Consider the following 11,769-nt stretch of genomic DNA (forward strand, 5'->3'; position numbering starts at 1 on the left):
TTACAATTTAATTTTTTTATATTTTTATTGAAATTTTAAATATAGATGATATATTTTAAATATTTACATTATAGTAATATTATATACTATTATAAACTTAATTTTTGTGTGATAGAAATCAAACTACTTATAACATATAACATAATATAGTATAAATTTATATTTTTAATGTGAAAGGATTAAATTGAGAACTTTTAATAATGTTTGCATTTAAACTATTAATTTTTTTATTAGATAACAATGAATACAAAAATAATGGATGGAAAGTGGAAACGACTTGAATTTACTTATTTTTTAACATATTAGATGAATAAAAAGTTGAGAGTTTATTCCGTTGGTATGATTTGAACATCAACTGAATAAATCCACAAACCGAATTTATTTAATAAATCAATTTGATTCATACAATTTAATCGAGTAAGCATCTGCTTCAGTCTAGGCCCATTCCCATAGCAAAGAGAAAGCCCAACATTCAGAGAGCCAGCCTGGTAATAAAGACTGGACCCTACCACTCAGATGCAGCCACGTGGGAAAATGGATTTGATTATTATAATTTTACCTCTTCCACTTTTTTTTAAAAATTTTTAGTCTTGATCCGATTAAATCTATTTAAGGCTATATCTATTTAATCTATACTTTTTCAAAATCTAAAATTTTAATATTGACATAAATAATATTTTTCTACCCAAAATTTGAAAATAACAAAACTTAACCTAATCAATTTAACTGTTATTATTTAGTGAGTATTAAAATTAAATATAATACAGAGATCAAAAATAATTAAATTAAAGCATGGAGACTAAATCCACGTAACTTTCTTAAAAGTAGAAGGACTAATAACAGAAATTAACCATTTGTCTATACCCGATTCCATTCCTTAGCAGCCGTTGTCCATGTACGGAGTAAAGTAGCAAAGAAGTTGTCTTGGCGGCCGAGCGATCAAACAAACCACCTCGAAGAAGCAATCTCTTGTGGTGTACATCCGATGCGTTTTTATACCAGATCAGATCGCCGTAGCCACTACCAAATCGTTTTGGGACAGTTTTCGTAGCATCGACCGAACATGAGTTTCCTCTTTGGCAATAGAAATACCCCTGCAGGTATCAATTTTGTTTTCAAATAATTAGAATTTGTATTAATTTCGAAAATCGCTACTAATTTTGTTGTGATCTGTTCGTATTTGAATTTGATGATGTGATTTTATATTGAGGGCTTTGGTAATTGAATAATTAGAATTAAGGATTTCGATTGAAGTAGTATGTTTCTTATAGTTTTAGAAATAGTTGTGAATTCTGCTAATGACAGGAATTCGAATGCTTTATTTTGTTTATTTGGTTTAATTTTGGATTTTAGGATCGAGTAATTGTATGGTAGTTTGCTAGTTCAAATTTCTAAAAGTAAGGTTTTTGCACTTTATTGAGCCTGTCACTTTAGTGTATCAAAGATCAAGCAAACAAATTGGGTGAATTGTGTATTTTGTGGTTCTCAATTCATTTCCCCTAATGCCGGATTCTCAAGTCATTTTGTATTGTAGATATACATATATTTTTTCAGAGCTTCTGCGAGAAAATAAGCAGATGCTCGACAAATCTATTAGAGAGATAGAGAGGGAAAGGCAAGGAAAAGAAACTGATTGCTGAGATTAAGAAAAGTGCAAAGCAAGGGCAGATGGTGTGTTACATATATTTTTTACAATTTTGTTTTCTATTTTTGCTCAACATTTTTACTTATGCGTAGTTAAAATTTCTCTTAAAAAATTGGTATATCTAATTGAGAGCTTATTAGCTTGGCATTTTTATGTTTTAGTCAGTTATGTGAAGCCTTTTTTATTTTTTTGGTATAAATGAGGTTGCTTTATTGGTGATTTTGATTATGTACTGGCTTGATTCGATGTTTGATGATTAGTTTTATGTGTGAATGACATGTTTGCTAGGATCATATCGATTTATTGCTGATTGTTCTCTACCACTTCACAGATAGATATGATGAGTTATTTTTCTTTTTCATCTCACTCATTTTAAACAAAATGCATCAATTACACTTGCGGCAATTTGGTAGCTTGAGTAATGTGTATGTCTATTTTGCTTCGTATTAGTGGACTAGTGTAGTCATTTCTTGTCTAATTGAGCTTCAATATTGTATTTCGCATCTCTTATCTTGTGAAAGTAGGTTTCTTTTAACTTTCAGATTTAAAAGTTATTGTATATGATCTGCATGTTTCTTATTGACATGAATGGGCTTTGCTGTCCACCGAGCCTACTATCCTTTAAATATTTTGTTCTCGGGATTTTATTTGAGGGATGGCAAAAGACCTTATCCGGACACGCCATCAGATTGAAAAGTTTTATAAGCTCAAATCACAGCTCCAGGGTGTATCTCTTAGAATTCAAGTATGTACTTTTATCCTTGCATTTTATCTGTGTCAATGACTTCTAAGTGTGCAATTTGTTTTACCTAAGTGCTTGACATAGAAAATTATGGCCACACTTCTGATGCTTGTTAAGTAGATGGAAGTCGATAGCTATAATTGGGGAGGGGCTATTACAAAAACTTTTGATATATGCCCTGTTCCATACCATGTATGGGAATTTATATGTGAAAATGAAAAAAAGAAGATATGTTGGAACATCAATTAACTTGATTCTCATCTGAAATTATTTAGAGTTGGGGGATAAATGAACTGCATCAGCAACTGATGTACATTGCAAGATTGAAGCCTAGTGAATTTACAAGTTTTAATTGCTTATAAATCATAAAGTTTGAAACTCGACTGAATTTGCTGTACTGTACAACATCCAGACATTGAAATCAACACAAGCAATGGGAGAGGCAATGAAAGGTGTGACAAAGGCAATGGGGCAAATGAATAGACAGATGAACTTGCCATCCCTGCAGAAAATTATGCAAGAGTTTGAAAGACAGAATGAGAAAATGGAGATGGTGAGTGAGGTGATTGGTGATGCAATCGATGATGCTTTGGAAGGGGATGAAGAAGAGGAGGAAACAGAAGAATTGGTGAGCCAGGTTCTTGACGAGATTGGAATTGACATCAACCAAGAGGTACTATTTTCACCACTTCTTTTTCAGCATATATAAGCACATATAGCTTGAATATGCTGTCCTTACTAACCCTGCTTTTTTGGATCCAATCACAGCTCGTAAATGCACCATCAGCTGCTGTTGCGGCACCAACTGCAAATGGTAAGATTGCACAGGTGCAAGCAACTGGCAATGATGACAGTGGGATAGATAGTGACTTACAGGCAAGGTTAGACAATTTGAGAAGGATGTAGTAACTATGCCTAATTACTTTTGTCTCTGTGTTCCAACTTGGAAATGCGTTTGGATTTTAACATTTGGGAAACATGTACCAGAGTTAGTTGATACAGGATTTCCAAATACGTGGAAATTGTAATAAATTCGCCATTTATTCTTAGAGTAGATTACAATGTGTACTCAAATAATTCCAAAGCAATCAGGGATGCACTTTGCTTCTTTCTGAATGAAGAGAATGGACATAAAATTACTTATGTCCAATATCCACGAACCTTGGGTTACCTCCCTAAAAATTTAAGAGTTGGAAGGTCAAAATAAAATTTCATATCATTTTAATATATAAATAAGTTGGAAATACTAAAATTTGAACTCAAATTTGTTAAATCTCATTCCACCTATATAAAATAAACACCAAGACCTATAATCCAACTCAACTATTTATCCATTTTGAGCTTTATTTCATAATTTTAATTCAAACTGTTAAATTTAAAAAAAAAATTTAACCTAACTCATTTAGAGTAAAATATATTATAGATGAAATATAATTATTACTTCGCATAGATGATTGCTTTTACCTTCATCTCCTTGTATTTACATTTGTTTAAAACTACCAGCACAATTAACTTGAGGATGTATTGAGAAGAGAAAGAGAGGTGAATATAAATTTCTTTTGTGATATAATATGGAGATTGTTCAAATAGAGAAATGGAAAAAAATGGAAAAATTATAAATAGTAAAATATAATTTATTTGGTTTCTATTTCTCAAGATTGTATATAATAAATAATATTTTATTTGGTTTCTATTTTCCAACAAGAGAGAGTCATGAATATGAAAAAAAAGAAGAAGGTAAAATACAAGTTTGAAATGAATAATATTTTATTTTATATATAGTTTAACTGGTTTTAAATATAGTAAACCGATTGAATCAATCGAATTGCAAGTTAATGGTCCAATCGATTTAATCATTGATTATGTCTTAGAAATTTTGATATTTGATATTATTTTTAAAGAATGTAGTAAATGGGATGTGAATAGGAAATATCCAAGGAAAATAGAATGGAAATGGAACGATATTCAGTATATTGCAGCACAGAGGATAACAGTAACCAAATGACAACTAATTCGCCTAGAGAAGGAGATGGGAAAATAGAATGTTGATTACAATTGACATGAGCATAACTAATTTCCCAAATATTTAATTCAACATATAAGTTTTTAATTTTAGAATAATTTTAATAAGTCTATTACTTTGAAAACTGAATTTTAAAAAATGTTAAAAACTTTATATACTTCTATAACAGAATTTTTATAATTAGTTTTAAATTTAACAATTTATAATCACTGTTAAAATTTTTAGATTAACATAATTTGTAATCATTTTTAAGGTTTATATTACAAAAAATTTAAATTAATTTAAAAACTATGAAATACTATTAAAATTTAAAACTATTTCTTACCAAATCTAATTTTGGTATATTTTTTTAAACATATCTTCTTCTTCTTCTTCTTTTTATCTTGCACGGTTTAATTTAAGGAAAATAAATAAATTGTATTTAAGTTAATTACCAAGCATAATTAAATTTAAAAAATAATTTTGTTAAATAGTGTTTAGATAATGTTTCACAATTCTTTATAGTTTTTCATTTTAATTATTATTTCACTTATTAGTTTTACCAATTTTTTTTTGAATAATTAGTTTGTATTTTTTTCTCTTATCATTCATAAAAATTATAAAAAATAAGAAAATATTTAATATATTTTAATTGATATATATAGTCAATCCATGTATGGTACGGGTAAAAATTAGAAAAATTTCTTGTAATTAATTAAATTAATTTTCTTTTATTCTTCGTTTTAGCAAAGAAGTGATGAAAAAAAATTTAGGTTTTGTTTGGCATAGAAAATACAATTAATTAAATGATTTAATTAATTGCAAGGATATTTCTTTGCTTTTAGCCTAGCATGAAAAATTAAAGATTATATAATTAAAAGAAATTTGGGTTTCATAGACAATTATTAAATATGAGCTTTTTGAGTTGATTTTCATTTGGAAAATAAATTTAAAATTTAAAAGGAGATTAATTTAATTAATTTTAATATTATAGTAATAAATAGGTTGACATTGTCAATGATAATTTTTCTCCATAAATTATTTAATTGATTTTGATGTTTTGAAATTTAAAATTTTAATATCGAAAAAATTTAAATTTATAACTTTCAGCAAGGGGATAAACAAGTACAACTTGACAATTTTTTAGAGCATTATTTTAGTGCCTACCATTTTTTCGCTTTAACCCTTAATATTTTTTACACTTATCAATACTTTTAAAAAAGGATATATTTTTCGATGACCAAAATGAAAGCAACCTAGAAGTTAAGTGACCAAAATGAAAGTGTAAACATTATGTGACATGTACAGTTAGCCATCGTTAGAGATTTAACGACTGAGTAACTAAAATGAAAGCATCATAAAAGTTAAGTGATAGAATTGTAAAGATTCATTTTGAGTGACCAACTAAAGTTTACCCGACATAAGTATCACATTAGAAAAAATATCAAACTCAAATACCAAATGACATATTAAGTGAATAAAATTTGTTGTATTTTTTATTCAATCGATTATGTTTATTTAAATCAACCTATTTTATTATATTAGCAATATAATCATTAACCTTTGTTCAAGTCTAAAGTGTTTATGGGCTAAGATTAATGCTCAATTTAAAAAATTCTAGGTAAAAATTGACTTGATCCACATAAAAAAAAACTCATATTATTATTTTTAAAATACTAAAATATATCATTTTATATTAACATTTATTTTTATAATTAAATTTAAATAAAATATTTTAAAAATCATTTTATTTAAATTTAGGTTGGTTTGTAAACAAAAATTTTATTGTCCCAGTCACTATATAAGGCTATATAATTATAAGATATTTTTACTAAAATAAGAAATATTTTATGTTTACTCAATTACTTATGCTTATATAAATTTATTTTATTATATTCGTAATGTTGTTATTTAAGTAAGGGATAAATATAAAATAATATACATAAATTTTAGTTTTATATAATTTTATATATGTGATTTTGATTTGATTTAATTTTTATAAATTATTAACAACATTATTGAATTAGTCCAATTTTACGTTAATATATTGTATGCACAAACAATTGAATCACAATTAAAATTTGATGTATACATATGAATCATAATTCAAATTTCATGTACATAATTGTACAAAATCAAAGTTGATGTATAGTTTTAATAAAAAATAAATATGAAAATAAAAGATTTTTTTTCAAACGGATATGCAACTTTTGACCCAATATAAACTAAACTATTTTGTCAATTCGTGGATAATATAATATCTAATTTAGTTTGACAATATCATCCTTAGATTTCAAATATAAATATTATTTGAAGTGGAAAACAGTTGGTCACATGTCAGCATTACTATTATTAAATTTGTAACCCAAAACCAACCACAATCTTCAAACCAATTTGCCTTTTTTTTTCATTTATATTGCAATTATTGATAATTAATTAGTACAACTTTAATAGGTAGGTATTAAAAAAAAAGAAAAAGTGAGAATTATAAGTAATTCATATTTAAAAAATTGTGTTAATTTTATTGATGTGAAGTAGAGTTATAAGTTGAGTAGAACTTTAAGGTATATTAATTATATTAAAATTATATACCAATTGAATTTTAAGTTAAGCGTTATAAATAGCATCTAGTGTCACGATGTTGGATTTTTTGCCTTACAATCTATGCGGCCTTAAGCAATTTCTTCTCTCGAAAACGTCTAAATCAGCCTAACTCTCAATAATTGAGGATTCAAACAGAATTCTTATAAGGCACCAACACAAAGCAGAAGTAACTCAACATGAACAAATATGAACAAACTTGAAATATAAGAACAAAGCCACAGAAAAGCTAAGAACACAAGAGAGAGTTTGAAAGAATGCTCTCAGGAACTCTATTAGTCAATGGATGATTTACAATGGGAGGAGAGGCATTTGTTTATAGTTGAGCCTTCCCTAAATCAATGGTACTGATTAAAGTATATCAATGGCTAGGATTAAAAGCTATCTACAAATTAAATCTCTAAGATTACATTATCATATCTTCTAAGATTGCATATCTTTGAAGATTGCGTACCATATTTGCCATGCTTTGTAAATGGGTCTTTAATCTCTCCAAGCAACCGGCTAGTCCAGTTGGGCCAAATGACCTCTCTTGAACATGATGGATCACACATTTGTACCATGGTTGTGGACTCCCATGAGCAACTCATGACATTTCCCCCACTTGTTCTAGCGACGCCCTTGTCACGTCTTCCAATGGAACTGGTCTATCTTGTTTTGGAACAGCTATAAGGCCTCGGCAGGTTCCCAACTTGTTTCTCTGTTAAGAAATCCCTTCCATCGCACTAAGTACCCATGCCTTGGCCAATAGTACTTTCGTCTGATCACACAGTTTGCCTCAATGCTTTCAACTTCAAGATCATAAGAGAACTTTACCCTCATTGGTGCTCGTTTGGACTTACCTCAATTTGGATCCTCTGGATCCTCTTAATCCTCATGGAATGGCTTAAGCATACTTATATGAAACACTGGGTGGACTTTGAGCTTTTCTAGCAACTCAAGCTTGTAGACCACCTTGTGTACTCTCTTTAAAACTTGAAAGGGTCCATTATACTGTCACACAAGCCCATTGTGCAAGCCATTATGTCTCAAAATCAAGTGTAGTTTAGCAATGATTGAATCACCAACTTGAAATTGTATATCCCTTCGATTCTGATCTGCCCACTTCTTGTTGCGCTTACTTACGTTGTGTAGGCAAGCTTTGGCTAAATCATTTTTCTCTTACCAATCTTTCGCAAATCAATAAGATGCTAGATCCAGTCCTGTATAACGAGTCACAACTACATTGGGTGTGAGGGGTTGCTATCCTGTCACTATCTTGAACGAACTTTGATTCGTAGCCCCACTTCGCTACAAGTTATATGAAAATTTGGCCACGTCAAAAACTTTGGCCAATCCCTTTGTATGACACTGACATAGTGCTGAAGATACGTCTCCAATAACACATTCACTCGTTTAGTTTACTCATCGATTTGTGGATGAATGCTAGTGGAAAATTTTAAGTCTGAGCCTATTAACTTGAATAACTCCGTCCAGAATTGGCCTATGAACTCCCTATCTCGATCATTGATGATAGACTGTGGCACTCTCCAATATTTCACCACATATCTAAGGAACAAACGAGCTACCTCCTCAATAGGACATTCATTAGTTACTGAAGTGAACGTTTCATACTTGGAAAATCTGTACACCACAACAAGAATACTCACAAGCCCGTCAAACTTAGGCAAACCAACAATAAAGTCTATGGATACACTCTCCTATGGTTGTTCCGGAATGGGCAAGGGTTGTAACAAACCGATAGGAGTCTTCAACTCAACTTAATTTAGTTGGCATATTAGACAAGATTTCACATAGGTTTCCACATCATCACCCATGTGAGGCCAATAATAGCAGTCCTCCAAAAGAGCCATAGTATGGTACATACTTAGACAGTCTACCCATAGTGAGACATGACACTTTTTCATGACTTCCTTGTGCAAATTTCCATGTTGAGGTACATAAAGGTGATACCCCCGAGTAAACAATAAGTCTCTCTCAAGCCAAAATCTCTTCGTTTTCCCTCATTGGCAAACTCGATCATGTCTTTGGTTGTAGGATCATGGGACAATCCTTCTCGAATGTGCTCCGATAGAGAACTACTAGGTTGGTTGATTGTCGCAAACTTTATCTTTTGGCTAAGTGCATTAGCTATGATGTTGGCATTCCCCAGTTTATATTCCATAGTAAAATCAAATTCTGCTGCGAAAATCTGTCAACAAGCTTATTTGGGAGACAAATTTTTCTAGGTTAGAAAATAACTGTTTGCAACATTATTAGTAAAGACCACGAACTTGGAACCCAACAAATAGTCTCCATATATGCAAGTGATGCACCATAGTAGTCATCTTTTTCTGTTGGACTGTGTATCGATGCTCTGTTTCATTAAGTTTTCAACTCTTGAAGGCAATTAGATGCCTATCTTGCATCAGTACTCCCCTAATCACATAGTTTGATGTATCTGTGCGTACCTTGTACGACTTCGAATAATCTGGCAAAACAACTTGAGGATCCCAATACCACATCTTACCTTTCTTCAACAAGTTCATCAAAAGTGCAGTAATTTTGGAGTAGCCTTTGATGAAGCGTTGATAGTAGTTTGCCTACCCAAGGAAAGATATCAATTTTGTCACCTTTGTTGATGGTTCCTAATCAACAATGGCCGAATTTTACTTTCATCCATCCGAATCTTGCCACCTCCCACAACGTGGCCTAAAAATGGTACCTCACTTTGGGCGAATGAACACTTCTCATCTTTGACATATAGCTTATTTTCTTATAAGGTTTGGAACACCTCCCTTAGGTTTTCACATGCTTCTCAAGAGACTTATCGTTTACCATAATATTGTTAGGATAAGCAACCATAAAACGATCTAGGAAGGGTTGAACTACTTTATTTATAAGGGTGCAAAATGCGGTTGGAGCATTGGTTAGTTTGAAAGGTATCATAAGAAACTCATATGAACCATAGCGTGTCACACAAGCTGTCTTTGGCTCATCCCTCTCGGCTATTTAGACTTGATGGTACCCCGATCTCAAATCTAACTTGGTAAACCATCTCGCACTACTAAGCTAACCAAACAAGTCTGTAATAAGGGGAATTGAATACTTGTTATTTATAGTGATCTTTTTAAAATCCGGATAATTTATGAACATCCTTAATGACTATCATGTTTCTTTTGAAACAACATTGGGGCACCAAATGGAGCTTTAGTTGGCTTAATGAATCCCGCATCTAAAAGCTCATTCAATTGTTTCTGTAACTTTTCTAATTCTAGCGGAGACATATGATATTGGGCTCTCGCTGGTAACTCTATATTGGGCACTAACTTAATCCTGCGATCTACCTCTCTCTTTTGTGGTAATTTCTTAAGTAATTCAGAAGACATCACATCTCGAAAAGACTATAATAACTGACCCACTTCTTTTGAAATCTTACCAATGGGCTTAAGGACTTCTTCAACCTTTAATGTGGCTATATAAGAGGCTTCATCTCTACGGAATCCTTTAGTAAATTGGGTCATCGATAGTGGTTTTCCTTTCATACCTCTTTTCCTTCATTTGTATCATACATTGATGGTTCGGGTCCAAGATCACCATGTAATTGCTAGAAGAAAAAATACTCGCATTAATCCGGTCAAGGAAACTTAATCTAACCACAAAGTCAAAGTCATCAAGTTGTATTACCTTAATGGTGTCTCTACCGATCCATTTGCCAAGTTGGATCTCAATTCCTTTCACCACACTCTCTATCTCAACACTTTTCGAATTTACCATCTTGATCTAACTCGATTCCTTCTCAATCTTGAGCTGAAGATCATAAGTAATTTCTTTGGACATGAACAAATCTGATGCACCTATGATAACAAGCGCATTCAATCTTCTGTTAGCTATAATGATGTCCACAAACGTCAGCCCATGATCCATCTTATCTTCGACACCTCCTAGTATTGAATAAAGATTTTTGGTTCCTTCATCTTCTTCATTATTTGTTTTCATAGCAGAAAACGTAACTTTCTTCAGACAGTCTTTGATCATATGTGGACCGTTACAATGGAAGAAAGTTAAAGGCCACTTCTTCCTCCTAAACCATGACTTTTGAGCCTTACCATCGCTATTCTTAACGAACTTGTCTTTGTCTCCCCCACCATTTCCCCTCGGTTTGAATTTGGGCTCAGAAGACTCAGATTTGTCTTTCTTCATACCCAGCTCGACAAAAGATTCTACTACAGACATGGCTTTAGTAAGCTCTTGAACTCCTTGGTGTTACAAGTTTTTCTTTGCTTATGGCCTCAATCCATCCATAAAGGAAAAGAACGCTTCTTTTTCACCCATATCTGAGATTTGAAGCATAATTTCATTCAACTCCAGCACATACTCCCTCACTGTGCCTTCTTGTGTAAGTTGATGTAACTTTGCCCGAGTCTCGTCCTCGGCATACTCTGGATAAAACTGCTCTTTGAACTTACTTTGGAACTCCTCCCAAGTATCAATTTTGGTCCCACCACGTCTCATATTAGTGGACCTACAATATCACCACAACAAAGCAACGTTAGTAAAATACATAACAACAATATTTACCTTAATGGTATCATCAATAATGCCTTTGGCATGGAAATATTACTCCATTCCCCACAAAAAGTTGTCTACATCTCTCGCAAACCTTGTCCCCTTAAACTTTTTGAACTTGGGAACACCTACACTGGGATTGGGTGCAATAACAACTAACCCTCAATTTCTCAAAGCAACCTTGTAGATTGTGAGTTTACTCTTGAGATCCAAAATATTCTATTTCAAGGT

At 31.7% G+C, this 11,769-nt stretch overlaps 1 protein-coding gene across 3 annotated transcripts; it reads left to right on the forward strand.

The window, feature by feature from the left end:
• The first annotated feature begins 849 nt into the window (after positions 1-849).
• On the forward strand, positions 850-3,441 carry LOC107897703 (vacuolar protein sorting-associated protein 2 homolog 1). 3 transcript variants are annotated; one of them, XM_016823240.2, is made up of 4 exons: positions 850-1,100; positions 2,311-2,390; positions 2,800-3,060; positions 3,156-3,441. In XM_016823240.2, the coding sequence occupies exons 1-4, from the start codon at positions 1,064-1,066 to the stop codon at positions 3,291-3,293; spliced, it is 516 nt and encodes a 171-aa protein (XP_016678729.1). In that variant the 5' UTR covers positions 850-1,063; the 3' UTR covers positions 3,294-3,441. The 3 variants fall into 3 exon arrangements, with proteins under 3 accessions (XP_016678729.1, XP_016678728.1, XP_040971230.1); XM_016823239.2 differs by having other exon boundaries at positions 869-1,100; positions 2,299-2,390; XM_041115296.1 differs by having other exon boundaries at positions 871-1,100; positions 2,188-2,390.
• Positions 3,442-11,769: the final 8,328 nt, after the last annotated feature.

This window comes from Gossypium hirsutum, chromosome A06 (assembly GCF_007990345.1).
Source record: "Gossypium hirsutum isolate 1008001.06 chromosome A06, Gossypium_hirsutum_v2.1, whole genome shotgun sequence".
Lineage (NCBI taxonomy): Eukaryota > Viridiplantae > Streptophyta > Magnoliopsida > Malvales > Malvaceae > Gossypium > Gossypium hirsutum.